This window comes from Pristis pectinata, chromosome 10 (genome assembly GCF_009764475.1).
Source record: "Pristis pectinata isolate sPriPec2 chromosome 10, sPriPec2.1.pri, whole genome shotgun sequence".
NCBI lineage: Eukaryota > Metazoa > Chordata > Chondrichthyes > Rhinopristiformes > Pristidae > Pristis > Pristis pectinata.
This window is the reverse complement of record NC_067414.1, coordinates 8,764,250-8,786,052: the sequence shown is the minus strand read 5'-3', so window position 1 is coordinate 8,786,052 and position 21,803 is coordinate 8,764,250. Positions and strand designations below refer to the sequence as shown.

Genomic DNA, 21,803 nt, shown 5'->3' with positions numbered 1-21,803 from the left:
TAACACATTCTATGCACGTTTTGAACAAAAGGGAAGAGGATTGTCACCATCCACCCTGACAGCCACCAATGCAGCGGAACCTGTGATCACAGTGGAGGACATAAGATCAGTCTTCTGGAGAGTGAACACGAGGAAAGCACCTGGCCCAGATGGTGTCCTGGGCCACGTGCTCAGACCTTGTGCTGATCAGCCGGCAGAAGTATTTGTGGACATATTCAACCTCTCCCTGCTTCAATCTCAGGTTCCCTCCTGTTTTAAGAAGACCACTATCATCCCAGTACCAAAGAAAAGCAAGGTAACATGCCTCACTGACTACAGACCAGTGGCTCTGACATCCACCATCATGAAGTGCTTTGAGAGGTTGGTCATGGCACTCATCAACTCCAGCCTACCAGACAACCTGAACCCACTGCAATTCGTCTATCATCGAAACAGGTCTACAGCAGATGCCATCTCCCTGGCCCTACACTCAGCTCTGGAGCATCTGGACAATAAAGACACATACGTTAGACTATTGTTTATTGACTACAGCTTTGCCTTCAATACAATAATTCCAAGCAAGCTTGTCACCAAACTCCGAGACCTAGGACTCAACACCTCCCTCTGTAACTGGATGCTTGACTTTCTAACAAACAGACCGCAATCAGTGAGGATAGGCAGCAATTCCTCCAGCATGATTATTCTCAACACTGGTGCACCTCAAGGCTGCGTCCTCAGCCCTCTACTCTACTCCCTATACACTCATGACTGTGTGGCCAGATTCTGCTCTAAATCCATCTACAAGTTTGCAGATGATACCACCGTTGTAGGCCGTATCTCAAACAGCGATGAGTCAGAGTACAGGAGGGAGAAAGAGAGCTTAGTGGAATGGTTTCATGACAACAACCTTTCCCTCAATGTCAACAAAACAAAAGAGCTGGTCATTGACTTCAGGAAAGGGGGCAGTGTACATGCACCTGTCTACATCAATGGTGCTGAGGTCGAGAGGGTTGAGAGCTTCAAGTTCCTGGGAGTGAACATCACCAACAGCCTGTCCTGGTCAAATCACGTAGATGCCACGGCCAAGAAAGCTCACCAGTGCCTCTACTTCCTCAGGAGGCTAAAGAAATTTGGTTTGTCCCCTTTGACTCTCACCAACTTTTACCGATGCACCATAGAAAACATCCTATCTGGATGCATCACGGCTTGGTACAGCAACTGCTCCACCCAGGACCGCAAGAAACTGCAGAGAGTTGTGGACACAGCCCAGCACATCACGGACACCAGCCTCCCCTCCTTTACCTCTCTACCTCTCGCTGTCTTGGTGAAGCAGCCAGCATAATCAAAGACCCCACCCACCCGGGACATTCTCTCTTCTCTCTTCTTCCATTGGGTAGAAGATACAGGAGCCTGAGGGCATGTACCACCGGACTTAAGGACAGCTTCTACCCCACTGTGATAAGACTATTGAACGGTTCCCTTATACAATGAGAGGGACTCTGACCTCACAATCTACCTTGTTGTGACCTTGCACCTTATTGCACTGCACTTTCTCTGTAGCTGTGACACTTTACTCTGTACTGTTATTGTTTTTACCTGTACTACATCAATGCACTCTGTACTAACTCAATGTAACTGCACTGTGTGATGAATTGACCTGTACGATCGGTTTGTAAGACAAGTTTTTCACTGTACCTCAGTACAAGTGACAATAATAAACCAATACCAATACCAAGAATGTGCTACCAGGGGTAGTAGTGGAGGCAGATATGATAGAGGTGTTTAAGAGGCTCTTAGATCAGAACGTGAATGTGCAGGGAATAGAGGGATGTGGACATTGTGTAGGTAGAAGGGATTAATTTGGTTAGGCGTTTAATTACTAGTTTAATTAGTTTGGCACAATGTTGTAGGCTGAAGGGCCTGTTCCTGTGCTGTACTGTTCTGTGTCCTAAATAACATGTAGTTCTCCCAGCCATTGAATCACCAAATGCTTGTAGAGACCTCCCAACTCTTCTTCATTGCTCTTATTCTATGGGTCAACGTTCCAATTGCTTTTCCAATTACCTGCTTCCCCTGCATGCTAACTTCCTGTGTTTCTTGTTAGATATCTATAAGTAGTGGCACAGTGAATAGAATTGCTGCCATTCAGCTCCAGCGACCTGGGTTCAACCCTGACCTCAGGTGCTGTCTGTGTGGAGTTTGCATGTTCTCTCCCTAACCATGTGGATTTCCTCTGGGAGCTTGGCTGCTGTAAATTGCCGCTAGTGTGTAGAATCTGGAGAGGGAGGGGTGGGAATGTTGGGAGAATAACATGGGTTAGGGTAGGATTTGTATAAAAATGGCTGGTCTGTGGTCAACATGGACTCAATGGACTGAAGGACTTTTTTTTTGTGCTGTACCTCTCTGTGACTCTGACCAACATTTAAGTCTCATATCATTTAAATAATAAGATAAGATTTCTTTATTAGTCACATGTACATTGAAACACACAGTGAAATGCACCTTTTGCATAGAGTGTTCTGGGGGCAGCCCACAAGTGTTGCCACACTTCCGGCGCCAACATAGCATGCCCACAACTTCCTAACCCGTATGTCTTTGGAATGTGGGAGAAAACCGGAGCACCCGGAGGAAACCCACGCAGACACGGGGAGAATGTACAAACTCCTTACAGACAGCGGCTGGAATTGAACCCGGGTCGCAGGCGCTGTAATAGTGTTATGTTAACTGCTACACTACCGCGCCTGCCCCTACTTAGCTTTTCTACTCCTTCAACCAAATAAATGGCTTCATATTTCCCCATGTTATACTCCGCCTTGTCTTTTCCCCATTTACTTAATCCATTCACATCTCTTTGCAGTTCCTCTGTGTCCCCTTCACATTTTTTCTTTCTCAACTATTCACGTATCATCAGCAAACTTGGGTGCATTACGCTTAGCCCATTCATCCAAGTCATTAACATGGAATACAACTAGCTGAGGCTCCAACTCTGATCGCTGAGTCACTCCACTAGTTAGAGGAGATTCACAACCCTCTGAGAGAAAAATATTCCCTATCCCAATACTAATACTGACACTGTTCCCTACTTCTGGATTCTCCCACCAGGACAGAATCAATCCTGTTGAACCCCCTAAATAAAGTCACCTATCACTCTTCCAAACCCAAGAGAGTTTATGCCCATTCTGTTCAATATCTGTTCATCAGACAGCCCTCAATGTCAGGAGCCTAACCTGAAGAAGCCATGTTATCCCTAGTAAAAAACAAACTGCTGGAGGAACTCAGAGGGTCAGGCAGCCTCTGTGGAGGGAAATGCACAGTTGACGTTTTGGGTCGAGAAAGGTAGAGGGGAGGTAGCAGGTATAAGGAGGATGGGGGTGGGGTGGGGCCAAAGCTGGCAAGTGATAGGTGGATCCAGGTGAGGAGGGGTGATAGGCAGAGGGAGGAGGGGAGGGCGGGAATAGCGACAGAGGCCGGGAGGTGATGGGTGGGGGCGACAAAGGGCTGCGATTGATGGAATCCGATTGGAAAGGAAGATAAGAGCATGGAACCAAATAAGGGAGGTGGGGAGGGCTGGTGGGAGCAGTGGGGGGAAGACGACCAAATCAATCTCCTGTAAGAATGCACCTGATGGCCCTAATTACAGTCTTGAGCACGGGTGTAAGTTCCTCTACTGAGAGCTCAGGGTTCCCTGCCCTCTCATCAAAGCCTTCATCTGGAGACATGACAGCATCTGTGGAGGAATTGAACAAATGTTTATTTCCCATTGCACATTGTTGAATAAATCAGAAGAATGAGTTTTGCTTATTAGAAGTATTTGTTTTGTCCCACGTGCTAAACTCAATACTCAGGGACAAATCCATTCTCTAAGAAGCTCAGAGTTAAACACAAGACCCTCGGAAGGTGGTGAGATATTCGGTGACCATCCTGCTGAAGGTCACTGGGACATCGTCCCACCACCAGCATCAGGTACCAGGCTTGGAAGCGGAAGAGCAGGGAGCCTGTAAAATGATGACAATCTCTCGCCTTCCCCTGACATTCGCACAGACAACCTGTTCCTGCAATGACTTTAATGCAACCTTCTGTTCTACCCCTTAACATGTGTCCTCCTCTCCCTACCCCCATTTTTTCCACAACTCACTCCACATTGTCCCCGCAACACAGTAATGCAATGTCTAAAGCTGTCCTGTTTTGTAACTAGATTTGCAAGAGACTAGCTCTGCCTAGTCCTATCTCTCCCAGTGTCCTGAGGGCTTCTCCCAAGAGTCTTCTCTACTGTTGCAGAATGTCCCTCCAAGTGCCCCAGAAGATCTCTCGTAGTGATAGTGATCTCATAGATCTCCCATTGTCCCCTAGTGACTCTCTCAGTGCTCCAGACCATCTCTCCCAATGCCCCACACTGCCCTTCCCACTGACCTCACAACACCTCTCCCACTGCCCCAGAAAGTGTTTCCAGTACCCCAGAACATCTCTCCTTCCACTGTCCCAGAGCGTCACCCTTCCTGACCTGATTTCAGTCTCTCACGGCCACTCTCCCACCACCCCAGAGTGCCACTACAAGAACACTGCAGTCACTCTCTCACCGGCTGAGATGCCCCGTGCCTGACTGGTCTTACATCGCAGTGAAGGTCGCAGTCGAGTCCGGTCATTGAAGCTCCAGCTCTTCTGCATCTTGCTGGGACTGGTCTCTGTGGTGAGCTCGTTGCTAGGTGACGGGCGGTCTGCACCTAGTGAGGCTTGTCTGCCCTTCGCCCCTTGACCCCTGGGGCTGGCCATCCGCACCCGATCCTTAAAACTTAATTTGTGGCTAAACAGTAAAAGACAGGAAAGGGACAGAATATTATTCCTGCAATAAAGTGTCAACAGACCAGCTTTGCCTCTCATCTGTCTCTGGCTCACAGCCACTCTCTGTTGGCTGTTCAACTCAATGCTTTTCCGAACTAAAGGAGGATTCCCCACTGCTGGAAGCACAGAGTAACGGAAGGAACTGAGAGGAAGCAAAGAGGTAGAGGCACTGAGGTAAAGGAGGGGATTGAGGCACAGAGTCGCTGTGCGAATAGATGTTGTAACGGAGTAATGAGGTGGAGTGAAAGGTGAGTGATGGAGGGAAATGCGGCACAAGGGGAGACAAACTGACAGAGAGCGCCCAGACCAGAACACCTGATACAACGTCTGTAACCCCTTCACACCATTAACACACTGGGGTTATATCCTGTGCTGACCTTCATTCCCGTAACTGCCGGCACTTCTGGGATCTTCCAGTCAGAAGAAAGGCAAGGTGTCGGTGCCTATTTGCCCGACTTCCCATCGGGCTCTTACTGATTCAGAGGTCTCCACACTCTGCCGAGCTTCTGCGGAAGTCAGCATCGCAGTGGAGTCTCCTGAGCCATGTGACAGGGGACTCTCTGGGACTGGTGATCCAGTGGGCACATCTGGGCTGTGGGAATCAGGGGAGGTACGGCGGGTGTGGGTGCTGAGAATGCTCGATCGCTGATTGAATTACGTGCACTGTCCTATAGCTTGGGCTGGAAATGCACGTGGAACTGACTGTGATTCCTATTGTTGTCCTTACACTGGACATACCAAGACTTCCTTCATCCCACCAGTCTCTACCTCAGTCCAGAGGGCCAGCGTTGTGGTATACGGGAGTTCCAAACTTTGTTGGATGATTAGAAATATTCTTTATTTGGTGAGCAACAAGTTTACACTCCCCAGACGCATACAATCAAAGTCCCCAGTAATCCACATTACCTTCTGTTGCCAGATGGTAAAAGATCAGTTCTAAGGCCCCATTCCGCCACTGCGGGTTCAATTCCCGCCGCTGTCTGTAAGGAGCTTGTACGTTCTCCCCGTGTCTGCGTGGGTTTCCTCCGGGTGCTCCGGTTTCCTCCCACATTCCAAAGACGTACAGGTTAGGAAGCTGTGGGCGTGCTATGTTGGCGCCAGAAGCTTGGCAACACTTGAGGGCTGCCCCCAGAACACTCTATGCAAAAGGTGCATTTTACTGTGTGTTTTGATGTACATTTGACTAATAAAGAAATCTGATCCGATCTTTAGACGACTTGCTAACATACAATGTCCAGCCCCGCTGAGAAACAGCCACCCAGCTTAGTCACCACTACTCCACTCCACATGGGCCAATGCAGCATATCCAGCTTTCCCCAGACCTCCAACTTCCCTATCCCTCCTCCAACTTCCTTATCCTTCCTCCAACTTCCCTATCCCTCCTCCAACTTCCCTATCCCTCCTCCAACTTCCTTATCCCTCCTTATTTCCAGCCTTCCCCACAGAACCTCCAGACTCTCCCCAACCTTCTGCAGTGAAATGCAGGAGTGGGGCAGGCTGCTTGCTTTCAGGAAGAATCCTTGTGCTTCCCAGGACCCTGCTGATCCATAGGAGGAATGTGCTTGGTTTGCATCGGTAGAAACAAGAGCACGTGCAACGGCGGCCTACTGGCAGGCACAACACCTCACCAGTCCGTGGAAGATCAGGCCCATTGTTTTCAGGGTTCTCAACCATTAAAGCCAAACAGGCACGATGACTTAATCTATCCAATATTCAAAGGCACATTGCAAGCTCCAGTATAAAGGATCGTCGAGTTGGGTACAGAACACAAGGCGGTCGAAAATGGACTGTAGACACAAGATGTTCAGTAAAGGTAAACACAGTGGTACATTCACCCACTACTGCACTTACTACCCCATACCTTGGGTCTGCTCTGCTAACTCTCCCCCACCACATAGCACCTTGCCCTAGTGATGATCTCTATATCTTTATATATCCTCACAGCAGTGAAAGAGGCCATTTGGCCCACCGAGTCTATGCTGGTTCCCATTCCCCATTAATTTTTCCCTGTAATCTATTCTCCCCACATTCCCATCAACTCCCTCCAGATTCTACCACTCACCGACCAACGAGGGACAATTTCGAGCAGCCAATTAATTTACCAACCCACACGTCTTTGAGATGTGGGAGGAAACCGGAGCGCCTGGGAGAAAGCCACAGGTCACAGGGAGAACATGCAAACTCTGCGCCTGAGGTCAGGATTGAACCCGGGTCTCTGGAGCTGTCGAGGCAGCAGCTCTGCCGGCTGTGCCACTGTGCCACCGCGAGGACGCTCACTGGTCACAGGGTCTATGTGTTTCTTCACATCTCCACCTGAGCGGCCACCACTGACAGTTTAACCTCACCCCCAAGCAATCTCATAGTGACAGTATCAAATGTTCTCAGGCTGTGTGTTCAGCACATCTTACCGCTTATCCTTGTAGGTGTCCCCCCCCCTTCTCCTGCAGGGTGAGGGCAGAGAACATGGGCAGAGAGGGGAGCGGAGTGGGGGGGGGGGGGGGTCGGCGGTGGGAAATCCATGCCAGAGGTCTCACGATGGGCCAAGCTGGCCTCAGGTGAATACAAATGCTGTCACACAAGAACCACTGATGAACAGGATTCTTGCGGAGTCTTATAAGATAAGTCTTATCTTTTCTGATACCCTGAGCCCTCTCAGACACTGGTGTTCAAATACATAAAGGATGTTCAGACTAAGTTTGTACTCCCTGTATGAAGTTCACTGTTGATCCTCTTCACTGTGCAAATGAAAGGAAGTTCTGATGCAGGGTTTCAATCCGAAATATCGACAATTCCTTCCCCCCCCCCCCACAGATGCTGCTCGACCTGCTGAGTTCCTCCAGCAGATTGTTTGTTGCACTGCTTTTTACCCTGCTGTCAGCCCCCGCGCCCTCAGTCAGTATTTCACATGCTGCCTCACACTCTGATGGAGGACTCTGCCCTGCTCGGGTATAAGTGGAGCAGCTATGGCAGGGTGCTCATGGGTTTCAAAACCCAAACAATGTTGCCCAAAGCATCTCTGTCATCAGAGCAGGGATGGCAGGCACGGTAGTGTAGCGGTTAGCGTAACGCTATTACGGCACCAGCGATCCGGGTTCAATTCCCGACACTGTCTGTAAGGAGTTTGTACGTTCTCCCTGTGTCTGCGTGGGTTTCCTCCGGGTGCTCCAGTTTCCTCCCACATTCCAAACACGTACAGGTTAGGAAGTTGTGGGCATGCTATGTTGGTGCCGGAAGCGTGGCGACACTTGTGGGCTGCCCTCAGAACACTCTACGCAAAAAGATGCATTTCACTGTGTATTTTGATGTACATGTGACTAATAAAGAAATCTTATCTTATCTAAGCAATTGTCTCCATCGCTGCTAAAACCGTGGGAATTAAAGCAAGAGGAAGAATGAAGATTGACAGTTCCGTGAGTGTTTTCCACAATGGTATGTTGCAAAGGTGTATTCCTTTGAACTCAGATGGAAACGATCTGGTGACATGCCTCAGGTTTTGCACTGTTTTTGGTTGGTGGCCTTTGTGTGAAATGTTACAAAATGGACCGAGGAAGAGAAAGGAGTGGACGAGGCTGCTTGCAGGACAGGCTGTCGGTGAACATTGGAGTGAGGGGAAGAAGGTTTGGTGTTTAGATGTCAGAGAGATGGTGTGAAATATGCAGTAATGTGGGCCTCCTGGCTGCTACAGGGCTCTTCCTCTTCCCTTGTGCCTCTGTGCTCTCCAGCTCATGCCTCCAGTCTCTGATGCTGCATCGCGTTGTGCAGACCATTGCCATTCTGGACACCCTTGTTGGTGTGTAATGATGGGCACCTCCAGATCTGTCAAGCCCCTTGAAGTGCATCTCCAACTTGCCAATGGCCAAAGGATAGAAGGCTACAGATCAAGTGCTGGTACATGAGATAAACATAGATGGGTACTTCATGGACTACATGGACAGCGCCTGTTTCTGTGCTCAAAGAGTCAGACAGCACTGAAACAGGCCCTTCGGCCCAACTTGTCAATGCTGATCAAGGTGCCCATCTAAGTTAATTTCATTTGCCCACGTTTGGCTCATTTCCCTCTAAACCTGACATCCAGGTATCTGTCCAAATTTCTTTTATATGTTGTTATTGTACCTGCCTCGGCCATTTTTCCTGGCAGCTCGTTCCATATACACATCACCCTCTGCGTGAAGAAGTCATCCCTCAGGTCCCTCTTAAATCTTTCCCCTCTCACCCTAAACCTACGCTCTCTAGTTTTTCCCTTCCCTGGGAAGAAGACTGAGTGCATTCACTTTATCTGCATCCTCCATGATTTTATCCAGCTCAGCGCGTCACGGAAACCAGCCTCCCCTCCTTGGACTCTGTCTATACCTCTTGCTGCCTTGGTGAAGCAGCCAGCATAATCAAAGACCCCTCCTACCCGGCTCATTCTCTCTCCTCTCCTCTCCCATCAGGCAGAGGATACAGGAGCCCGAGGGCACTTACCACCAGGCTCAAGGACAGCTTCTATCCCACTGTGATTAGACTATTGAATGGTTCCCTTATACAATGAGATGGAATCTGACCTCACAATCTACCTTGTTGTGACCTTGCACCTTATTGCACTGCACTTCCTCTGTAGCTGTGACACTTTACTCTGTACTGTTATTGTTTTTACCTGTACTACCTCAATGCACTCTGTACTAACTCAATGTAACTGCACTTTGTAATGAATTGATCTGTATGCAAGACAAGCTTTTCACTGCACCTCGGTACAAGTGACAATAATAAACCAATACCAATACCAATACGCTTCTATAAGGTCACCCCTCAGTCTCCTGTGCTCCAAGGAATAAAGACAGCCTACCCAACCTCCCCCATAATTCATGCCCCCGAGTCCTGGCAACATTCTTCCGGCTTAGTGACCTCTTTCCTGTAACAGAGTCTCGATCAGCTGGGTAAGTGGGAAAAGAATAGCAAATGGCAAAACCATACACAATACTCCAGGTGCAGCCTCACCGATGTAAACCTGCAACACAATGCCCCAACTCCCATACTCAGTGCCCTGACTGATGAAGGCCAGCGTGACAAATGCCTTCTTCACCACCCTGTCTACCTGCGATGCCCCTTTCGGAGAACTATGTACTGATACTCCTAGGTCCCTCTGTTCTACAAAGCTCCCCAGGGTCCTACCATTCACTGTGAAAGCCCTACCCTGGTTTGACTTGCCAAAATGCGAAACCACGCACTTCTCTGGATTGAACGTCATTTGCTATTCCTCAGCCCACTTACCCAGCTGATCAAGATCCCCCTGTAATTTTTGATAACCTTCTTCACTGTCTACAACATCATCTATTTTAGTGTCGTCTGCAAACTTACTAACCTTGCACATTTGTTTATATAAGTGACGAACAACAGTGGACCCAGCAGCAATCCCTGCAGCACACCACTAGTCACAGGCCTCCAGTCCAGAAAATAACCTTCTATCCCTCTGCTTCCTTCCATCAAGTCAATTACGTATCCACTTAACCAGCTTTGCCCGGATCCCATGCGATCTACAATTCCAGACTAGCCCTCCATGCGGGACATTGTCAAAGTCTATATAGACAACATCCACTGTCCTGTCCTCATCATTCCTCTTGGTTACCTCTTCAAAAACTGTAACAGGTTTGTATGACTCTATGGACTGTTTAATGTAACTTCTGGCTTTGGTAACAGCGATCCTGGGCTCTCACTGGTTGGGTTCCTTCGGGATGTCATCTACTTGATTTCAAATGGGTGTCCCTGGACCCTGAGCAGCCAGCTGGTCGATCTGCTTGAAAAGAGCGGGAAGGCATCGTTACAGCTGCCGGGGAACGTGGTCCACACTATAGAATTATCTTCTTGTAGTTGTACACCATTTGAACATGGATCACCTCCTGGTTGAGGTATGCTTCAGGGTGATCTGCAGGGTGCCTGGATAGCCAGCAGGGAGCGATCTGTAACACATTGTACTTAGAGGAAGCTAGCCAGACCTGCGATCCCAGGCACCTGCTCATTCTGAATGCGGTCATCTCCAGCAAAGGCTGCCTTGGAAAACAAGCCATCAATCTTCTGTCTTATCCATTTGCAAATATCTCCAGCAGAGCCCTGCAAGGATCACAAGGCAAGCAGATTGAGGGCAGTGGTCACTGCGAAAACCACTGCCTCAGTTCGAGCAGGCAGCAGGTCTTGTTCTAATAGGCTGCAAATATCTGCCACTGCTTGACATGATGCACAGAGCTCTCCCAGACATTGGTGTTCAGGTACATCAAGGATGTTCAGACTAAGTCTGTACACCCTGTACAACTGCAAAAAGACTTCACTGTTGACCTTCTTCACTGTGCAAGTGAAGGAACAGCCTTCTCCTGCTCCCAAGATTCTCACTGTTGTTTATCGAATCCTCTTCTTGATCCCTCGCTATCACAGTCTATGCAGCACCTGTGGCTGCAAAGTGTATTTAACAAGTGGACACCTCCAAAATTTGGCAAATGAGCAGTAAAGTTTCCAAACTTTACAATTCTGACAGAGCTTCCTCCAATCAGCTTCCTAACAAAACTTTACAGTACTACTTAGGGACCCGTGCGGGTGCAGAATTAATTGATAATAGGAAGTGAATGTTGGAAACACTCATTTTGGATAGAGAGACAGAGTTAGCAATCCAGGCCAATAACCTGTAGCATTCATTGCAGATTTGCCTAACCATATGATGTTGAAATTACTAAACTGCTTCTCCCAGGAAGGTTTTCTGTTGCAGGCTATTGGAAGTTGGTAGGTTAACGCTGGATTTCCAATGATCTACCACCTTGGCTCATTAAACCCAATTACTCACAGCTGTTAAAATCTAACTCCCCAATCCCACCTAAGTAAAGGGGAACATGGACAGGGCAAAATTTTACTTCTGTTGACTGTTCTTCTCAAAGTCCTGGACATCACACCTTCCTGTTGCTAACTACCATTTTAGCAATATGGAGACCAAATGTGTCAGCTTCTTTAATCGGCCTCTCTCTTTCTGTCAATTTCTTAATTGCATTATCTTTTTTTTGCTTTAACTTTCTAGCTTTCATACACATTTTTAAAGTTGCTGTCTTGGGGCCTTCCCTTTTTGTTTTTGCTAAATTAACTACTACTGGTCTGCCTTTATGTTTATGTTCTTTAGAAGATTATATAACTGAGCAATTAAACCATTTGCATCGTTGGTTCAATATCATAGAGTCACAGAGTCACGGAGCCATAGAGTCATACAGCACGGAAACGGGCTCTTCAGCCCAACTGCCCACCAAGGTTCCCGTCTAAACTAATCCCATTTGCCCATGTTTGGTCCATATCCCTCTAAATCTTTCCTATCCATGTACCTGTCCAAGTACCTTTCAAATGCTGTTAATACACCTGCTTCAACCACTTCCTCTGGCAGCTCGTTCCATATACTGACCACCCTCTGGGTGAAAAAATTGCCCCTCAGGTTCCTATTAAATCTCTCCCCTCTCACCTTAAACCTATGGCCTCTAGTTCTTCATTCCCTGACCCTGGGAAGAAGACTGAGTGCATTCACCCTATCTATGCCCTGCATGATTTTATACACCTCTTTAAGATAGCCCCTCATTCTCCAATGCTCCAATGAAAAGAGTCCTAACCTGCCCAACCTCTCCCTATACCTCAGTCCCTCGAGTCCCGGCAACATCCTCATAAAACCTTCTCCGCACTCTTTCCAACTTAATGGCACCTTTCCTGTAGCAGGGTGACCAAACCTGAAGACAATATTCCAAATGCGGCCTCACCAACAACTTGTACAACTGCAACATAACATCCTGACTTCTATACTCAATGCCCTGACTGATGAAGGCCATTGTGCCAAAAGCCTTTTCTCCACCCTGTCTACCTGTGATGTCACTTTTAGAGAACCAGGTACTTGTACTCCAAGGTCCCTCTGTCCCACTAATGACCAGAGATGTAGGGTAAAGGAACAGAGAAAGAGTTAAAAAGTGCAGGTGCTTCACTCCAATTACCAGGGCATAGTAAAACCAGGCTCTATGAAATGAGCTAAACACAAATAACCACATAGGCCACACAGAAGTTCCAATCACATTATATGATTGAAATTAAGCAAATCAATTTCAGTTTTACAAAGGTCTTCAGACTCGTTTAGAGGAAGGAGATCAATTATCAAGCAGTTATGAAGAGACCAGTTTGAGGATTAGTCCTGGAAGAATCAAGGGGAATGTTGCCTGAAGGTGTCTAGATATAGAAGGTCATCAGAAAGGGAATGATTTACCATGCGGATATGACTATAGCAAGGGAACTGGGCAACTGTTGAACAATATCTGACTGGTGATCTGCCAAGTGTTTCCTGATCCACGAGAGCCTTTCTGTGCAACATTACAAGTGCCAAATCCTCGACCTGTATGTTTCTCATGAGCAATGAGCGTGAATCAACTGACAGAAGTTTCATGCTGAATGCAACAATTTGTGAGCATGCAGAATGCACGAAAGTCAGGTTGACGAGTGCAGTTAAACTCTCGCATTCCTTGCAGGCAGTCGACGGTGTGAACATCCTCTGCGGTTAATGAACAGTTCCCAGTGAGAGATTCAGCCCCACATAATGGGTAGTGTTTTACTCTAAGTGGTGAATGAGAGGCCTTGCATAATACCGACATTTGCCCACAAACCTTCTACAGGGTTTTCACTGGGCTCACTGTTAGTTATTTCAGTAATGCACCCTTTAAAGTTTAAAAAAAAGATTTCAAATCTCCACTAATAATTAAAATCTGAACAAATGAGACCACAGTTGCAGAAGTTAAATTTCAATACCAGAGATATTGTTTGGATAAAGATTAAGATTTAACACATAGTTCAAAAAGTTTAAAAAAAATGCAAGCCCTAACTCATTCTGGCAAGTTTTCTGTCTACCATATTAAGCTTGTAGCAGTGTACATTTCAAAGGCATTCTTCCCAGTGGGATAAAATGGAAGATTGGTATACTTTCTGATTCTGCATTTAGCTGCTCATGTGTGCTTGATGGACTTGCTGTTTGACTCACAGTGTAGGAATGGTGAGTGCTGATGGTTAACTCTAAAACAAAATCTGGGCAATCAGTTTCATGGAAGGGCCGTCAGGGATCATTGCAGGGGTCGACCTGAGTGCTGTTCAATAACTGGAGGAGCCTTTTGTCCCACTTCTGCATGGAAGAGATTGCGAGTACGAAAGACCATGCTGAGAAAAGGCAGTGACCAAAGTCCATCCCAGTTAGTCGGGATCTGCAGGCAGCAAGCAAGATAAAAGTGGGGAAGCGAAGGAGGAGGTTGGGAAGGAGGGGATTGGGGAGGAGAGAGAGCGGAAGAGGAGGGAGGGGGGGAATAGAAAGTGGGAAGGAAGAGGGAGAGGGAGGGAACGCAGAGCAAACGCTTCCGTAAACAATTAAGGGAGCGAGGAAGTTGTATGTGAAACCCCTTCAACAGGGCAAGAGGGGATAACTGAGCATGCAGCTGCTGTTAATGGCATTCCCAAAGACCATGTGAGCAGATGATACCTATATTTCCGGGAGGTGTATTTCCTGAAGAGCTTCTGTTTATTATTAAAAGGCTTACTAGGAAGTGAGGGGAGATAGAGGAGCAATTTAAAAACGGACCAATGCACCAAACACTTTGAGCAATAACGACTGACAATAACCCCTTCTTCCTCCTGTCACTTTTCACAGCAACCTTGTACTTTTACACAGTGGCTGAGGGACAATGCGTGCCTGGGGAGGGAGTGTCTCCCATAGATACGGGCCCAGGACACTGCATCAGGATTGGCTAATCCTTCCATGTCAATATCAGGGATGAATTTCCTGTTGGTATTTCAGCTCTTGCTGAGGGTCTTGTGGTGAGAAATCAGACCGGTTTGTACTGAATGATTATGAAAGTATGCTTCGTCACCAGGGGCTACAGAGCATAAGATGAATCCTTGGGTGGGGGGGGAAGCAGAATTACAGGCAACACGTGGGCTTCAGTGCTCTGTCCCCTCTTGGACGGAAGGCATCTAGCGACAGCTACCGAGTTCCAGTGTTCTGTACCCGTGAAGCACTGTGTGGGGCAAGGAACACTCCCTTCTCTACAGCCCATGTAAGCTCAGCCACATCATGTCCCTGCACATACCAGTGGGTGGACTCGATACTGGGCCAAATCAATTGGGAAGTGGGTTGGACAATAAATACTTCATCTTTTTACTTAAAGTAGACTCACGGGATAAAGGGAAAACAAGGCAGAGGCAATAGCTTCATCTCCCTGGTATGTCAGTCACATTTGCCCCGCCTCTTTAACCAGGAGCTATACTAGTTTGCAGCGAGATTTAAAAAGCTGAGAACCTGAATATAACAGTGAAATTTTGCTATTTGGTAAGAGGGAACAAACCTGGTGAGAGGCTCTCCTTGCTCTTTTCTTCAGGGTTAGTTGGTAAAAGGAAACAGAGTCAGACAGAAAGTAATGAAAAGAAACAGTGATTGAACAATTCCACCCACTGTAAAGTCATTACAGCTGAAGAGCCCTCGTCCAGCTCACACCCGGACAGGGATAGCACTTGTCAAACTCACTCGCAGGAGAAGCTGGGGCAGGTTAAGCAAAACTGCACGGATCCCTGCAGTGGGAAGTGGAGAGTCACAGGTAAACACGGCAGCCAACACAAGAGCCAAAGCATGAGGGGCTGAGCTCCACACCGGGGCGCGATGAGGCAGGGGTGCTGCCCGGCACATTCAAGGGCACAGGATACGGACTGTAACCCTGCACTCCTGGGGAGGGTTGAGGGACCCCGCTCACCCTCTCTCCTCACGTCCTCTCACCCTGCCACATCCCTTCTCCATGTGCTGGGCTCCCTCCTCTTTTCCCTTTGCACTCCTCACAATCCGTGTGTGGGGGGTGTGGGGGGTGTGTCTGTGTGTGTGTGTGGGGGGTGTGTCTGTGTGTGTGGGGTGTGTGTGTGTGTGTGTGTGTGGGGGGTGTGTGTGTGGGGTGTGTGGGGTGTGTGTGTGTGGGGTGTGTGTGTGTGGGGTGTGTGGGGTGTGTGCGTGGGGGGTGTGGGGTGTGTGTGTGTGGGGTGTGTGTGTGTGGGGTGTGTGTGTGTGTGTGTGGGGTGTGTGTGTGTGGGGTGTGTGGGGTGTGTGCGTGGGGGGTGTGGGGTGTGTGTGTGTGGGGTGTGTGTGGGGTGTGTGTGTGTGTGTGTGGGGTGTGTGTGTGTGGGGTGTGTGGGGTGTGTGTGTGTGGGGTGTGTGTGTGTGGGGTGTGTGTGTGGGGTGTGTGTGTGTGGGGTGTGTGGGGTGTGTGTGTGTGTGTGTGTGTGGGGTGTGTGTGTGGTGTGTGTGTGTGTGTGTGGGGTGTGTGTGTGTGGGGTGTGTGGGGTGTGTGTGTGTGGGGTGTGTGGGGTGTGTGTGTGGGGTGTGTGTGTGTGGGGTGTGTGGGGTGTGTGTGTGGGGTGTGTGTGTGTGGGGTGTGTGGGGTGTGTGTGTGGGGTGTGTGTGTGTGTGTGTGTGGGGTGTGTGTGTGGGGGGGGTGTGTGTGTGGGGTGTGTGTGGGGTGTGTGTGTGGGGTGTGTGTGTGGGGTGTGTGTGTGTGGGGTGTGTCTGTGTGTGTGTGTGGGATGTGTGTGGGATGTGTGTGTGGTGTGTGCGTGGTGTGTGTGGGATGTGTGTGTTGTGTGTATAGTATGTGTGCGGTGTGTGTGGTGTGTGTGTGTGTGTGGTGTGTGTGTGTTGTGTGCGCGGTGTGTGTATGTGGTGTGTGTGTTGTGTGCGGTGTGTGTGGGATGTGTGTGTGGTGTGTGTGTGTGGTGTGTGTGTGCTGTGTGTGTGGGGTGTGTGTGTCTATGCCTCTGTGTGTGTGTATGTGTGTGTTTGGTATGTGGTATGTATGTGTGTGTGGGTTGTGGTGTGTAGTGTGTGTGTGGGGTGTGTGTGTGGTGTGTGTGTGGTGTGTGTGTTGTGTGTGTGTGGTATGTGTGCGGTGTGTGTGGGATGTGTGTGTGGTGTGTGTGTGTGCTGTGTGTGTGGGGTGTGTGTGGGGTGTGTGTGTCTATGCCTCTGTGTGTGTGTATGTGTGTGTTTGGTATGTGGTATGTATGTGTGTGTGGGTTGTGGTGTGTAGTGTGTGTGTGGGGTGTGTGTGTGGTGTGTGTGTTGTGTGTGTGTGGTATGTGTGCGGTGTGTGTGGGATGTGTGTGTGGTGTGTGTGTGTGCTGTGTGTGTGGGGTGTGTGTGGGGTGTGTGTGTCTATGCCTCTGTGTGTGTGTATGTGTGTGTTTGGTATGTGGTATGTATGTGTGTGTGGGTTGTGGTGTGTAGTGTGTGTGTGGGGTGTGTGTGTGGTGTGTGTGTGGTGTGTGTGTTGTGTGTGTGTGGTATGTGTGCGGTGTGTGTGGGATGTGTGTGTGGTGTGTGTGTGTGGTGTGTGTATGTGTGTGTGGGGTGTGTGTGTGGGGGGGTGTGTGTATGTGTGGGGTGTGTGTGTGTGGTGTGTGTGGGGTGTGTGTATGTGTGGGGTGTGTATGTGTGGGGTGTGTGTGTGTGGGGTGTGTGTGTGTGTGGGGTGTGTGTATGTGTGGGGTGTGTGTGTGGGATGCGTGTGTGTCTGTGTGCGTGCATGTGTGTGTGTGACACTCCCTCCCCAGAGTGCAGGCATTGCCAGGAAAGCTCTTAACTATCATCTCAAACGTACGCCATGCAAGTGAAACAGCAGAGAGATAGTGTTGACGGGATCCAGTTGTCCCTTACCCTTATGCTGCCAACACTTGCAGATTTGTGTCATGACACCTTAACCATTTACTCTTCATGAGACAGAATAACATCAGGAAAAACTGTCAGAAAGCTGGGCACATGGTGGGAGATGGCTCCTGGGGTAGAAACCGGAGAGGTTACATACAGAGTAAAGCTCCCCCTCTCTCTATTCTGCCCCATCAAACTCTTCACAGACCAGTAGAGTGCCTTGAATCCCATGAACCTGTGGCTAATGACCTTAACATAATTGTCCATGTAGAATGGAGTGTGAATCCAGGGCTGGCCAATGGCACGTGTGGACAGCGCTGTACACTGTGGGCAACAGGGAGTGAAGCCCGGAAGTACATCAATTTTTGGTGAGAACTGATTCAAACTCCTATTGATACTTTTTAGGTGAAAAAAACTAATAAAAAAGGAAAATACTGGAAACATTCATCAGCTCAGATAGCATCTGTGTGAAGGGAAACGGAGTTAACGTTTCATGTCCAAGACCCTTCACTCCTGTTTTTCTTTCCAAAGATACTGACTGACCAGCTGAGTGTTTCCAGCAATTATTGTTCTTATTTCAGATTTGCAGTTTTTTTATCGGATTTTCAAACAAACAAAACCCCTGTTTTAAAAAATTTAATCGTCTGGAAAAATTCTTCTGCACATTTTTCTTTTAACTCTGCTTGCCTAGCGATGCAGGGGTTTTCTGGTGCAGGGGTAACTGGATCCTGCCAATGGCTATTTGGACAGCTGCAGCTTCACGAGAACACAGGGAGTCAGCTTCAAAAAGCATGGGATAGCCACAAGCCGGGACACAGACGCCAACGTACGACATCAGCTGCCAGTTTTGTACCTACTTTGCGGGGCTGCAGATATGCAAGGCGTTCAAATGTGGCTTCCAGGTTGCTATGGAAACCGAGTTCTCATCACCAGCAGCATAACTATGCCACACTTACTACGTGCAGATGTTTATATATAGAGAAATAAACAAGGCCGGGAGGGAGGGGGAAACGGAAGTGGGGTATAAAACAAAAATGGAAAAGAAAAGCAGATTAGTGAAAACAATCCAAATGGTTGGTGCATTCATGATCAAAGCACTTGATACATGCCTGAGTGGTGACAGGACACTCTCATAGAACCGCCAGGTAGCTCCCAGGTAGGTACGACTCCCATCCGTGGAGTAAAACCGCCAAGCAGCCTTGGGTTAACGGGTTGGGGTAGGAAAGAAGCATAAAAGAAAATCAGCAAGTGAAATTGGTCCAAAGGTGTCATCGATAAAAATCGCAAGACAATTCCTGGAAGAATTGGTTTCTGATCTACTGCTTTTAAATGGGGATGGTGGCGGGAACTAACTCCCTCTTACACCTTAACATATTAAATATAATCAAATCCTTTTTAAATTGAAATATTAAAACCATTGAGGAATAAGCAAATTCATGTGACTTATTCACGCGAGTAAGTCGTTCTGTGTTAAAGGAGTACTTTAAAAGGTATTAGCTCACGTACACCATATTGTAGACACCACAAGCCCAAGGGGACCTATATATGGTAGTGTAGTGGTTAAGTGACTGGATCAGCAGCCTGAGTTCTGGACCATTGATCCAGAGACACAAGTTCAATTCCCAGCACAGCAGCTGGGAACTTAAATTCAAGTGTTAAAATAAATCTGGAACTAAAGCTGCTCGTGGTAAACAGGAAGTTACTGTATTGTCATTACAAGCCCGGCTGGTTTACTAATGTTCGATTAGACCATAAGACAAAGGAGCAGATGTCGGCCATTCGGCCCATCGAGTCTGCTCCGCCATTCGATCATGAGCTACTCCATTCTCAAATTTAGCCACACTCCCCCGCCTTCTCACCATAACCTTTGATGCCCTGGCTACTCAGATAACTATCAATCTCTGCCTTAAATACACCAAATGGCTTTGCCTCCACAGCCGCCCGTGGCAACAAATTCCACAGATTCACCACTCTCTAGCTAAAGAAATTTCTCCACATCTCTGTTCTGAATGGATGCCCTTCAATCCTGAAGTCGTGCTCCCTTGTACTAGACTCCCCTACCACGGGAAACAACTTTGCCACATCTACTCTGTCCAGGCCTTTTAACATTCGAAATGTTTCTATGAGGTCCCCCCTCATTCTTCTGAACTCCAAGGAGGACAGCCCAAGGGAAAGGAATCTGCTGTCCTTACCTCAGTCTGGCCTATATATGACTCCAGACCCACCGATGTGGTTGACTCTTAACTGTTTGCTCAGTTCAAGGACAATCAGAGATGCTAATAAACGCTAGCACTTCCAGTGACGTCTACGTCCCATGAATAAGTAAATGTATCACGATATAGCCCGATGCCAAGCATGGAAAGGACATTCCTCACTGCCCCGCTACTGTTCTTCATACCACTCAAGTGATCCTCTCTCATTAGAACCAAGTGATTCATATTGGGAACAACCTTTACCAGGATAATATTCCGTTGAAACAATTTCTGAGTTTAAATAAACCAAGCACAATGCTGCGTAGTATTGATAGAAAGCGGTTGTGGATGTTGGTACCGTGGTTAATTACTGATCGCTGAGGAAGAATTGGTAAAGGTTACTGCCTGAAGGATGGGTCACAAGGATCTGTGAAGGGATAGAAGGAAGTTTCTATACAGAGCCTCTTGAATCCCAGGCCAGACTTACCATACCAGTCGTGTGGTTATAGAGTCACAGAGTCATACAGCACGGAAACAGGTTCTTCGGCCCAACTGGTCCATGCCGACCAAGATGTCCCATCCAAGCTAGTCCCATTTGCCAGCGTTTGGCCCATAACCTTCTAAACCTTTCCTGTCCATGTACCTGTCCAACTGTCTTTTAAAAGTTGTTATTGTACCTGCCTCAACCACTTCCTCTGGCAGCTCATTCCACATGGATACTACTCTTTATGTAAAAAAAAGTTGCCCCTCATGTTCCTATTAAATTTTTCCCCTCTCACCTTAAACCCATGCCCTCTAGTTCTTGATTCCTCAACCCTGGGAAAAAGACTGAGTGCATTCACCCTATCTATGCCCCTCAGGATATTATACACCTCTATAAGATCACCTGTCAGTGACCTACTCTCCAAGGAATCAAGTCTCAGCCTGGCCAACCTCTCCCTATAACTCAGTCCCTCAAGCCCTGTCAACATCCTTGTAAATCTTTCCTTCACTCTTTTCAGTTTAATAACATCTTTCCTGTAGCAAGGTGACCAAAACTGCAGCCTCACCAGCGTCCTGAACAACTGCACCATGACCTCCCAACTTTTATACTCAATGCCCTGACTGATGAAAGCCAGCGTGCCAAAAGCCTTCTTCACCACCCTGCCTACCCTTGACTCAACTTTCAGGGAAATATGTACTTGTGCTCCAAGGTCCCTCTGTTCTACAACACTCCTCAGGGCCCTACCATTCACTGTGAAAGTCCTACCTTGATTTGACTTTCCAAAATGCAACACCTCGCACTTATCTGAATTAAACTCCATTTGCCATTCCTCAGCCCACTTACCCAGCTGATCAAGGTCCCCCTGTAAGTTTTGATAACCTTCACTGTCCACTATACCACCAGTTATATATTTAAAGAAAAATAATTTGCCTAATTGTATTTTCAGCGATCTTTGTAGTGGGGAACACTGAGACAGGAGGCCTGTTTTGTAGCTTTACTCAACTTTTCTCTCTTAATAACCCTGCTATGTAACCCAACTTGGTTTTGACAGCTTCCTCAACTTCCACTGTCCTTTGTGTGAAGCTGTACCTTCCAAATGATCTGGTTGTAATTGATTCCTCACCAGGGGAAATAATTGTTCTCCATCTCCCCAGGCAAATCTCTTAATCATCTTTAACACTGCAATTAGATCATCCTTTAATCTTCTGTAGTCGAGAGAAAACAAATTTAGTCACTGAAACATGCCCTCACTACTTAATCAATTTCATCCCCTACAGTGAAAGATGATCCTCGCGAGCTCGCTGCTTTCCATCCCTGACACATGGCACTCCGTTCTGTAACGACCGTAAAATAAAACGGGGCACTCTCTCGCAGCTGATGCCTGTGTTTCATGTTGGAATGTGGGATAGGCTTAAATTCATGCCGGAATGCTCTGAAGTCTGAGTTTCACACTTGGCAGCATCCACTGTCCACACTCAGCACTCAGTCACTGAGGAAGGATTTTTAAAGATTAGTGTCTGAAGAATGGACCATTGTGTTCTGAAGGATCTGTGGAGGGATAGGAGGGAGCCTCTATAGATGCATGTATTAACTGCCTTCTACAGCC

General features: G+C 47.8%; 1 protein-coding gene across 1 annotated transcript in view; it reads right to left on the bottom strand.

Moving 5' to 3' along the window:
- Positions 1–21,803, bottom strand: part of LOC127574904 (potassium voltage-gated channel subfamily KQT member 5-like) — a 242,793-nt gene that overhangs the window by 2,517 nt on the left and 218,473 nt on the right. Inside the window, exons 8-12 of the mRNA XM_052024397.1 lie at positions 18,379–18,472; positions 15,183–15,209; positions 14,321–14,377; positions 4,557–4,780; positions 3,601–3,706 (exon numbers count right to left, since the gene is read on the bottom strand). Coding sequence (XP_051880357.1) covers positions 3,601–3,706; positions 4,557–4,780; positions 14,321–14,377; positions 15,183–15,209; positions 18,379–18,472 — 508 coding nt within the window. The remainder of the gene's footprint in view (positions 1–3,600; positions 3,707–4,556; positions 4,781–14,320; positions 14,378–15,182; positions 15,210–18,378; positions 18,473–21,803) is intronic.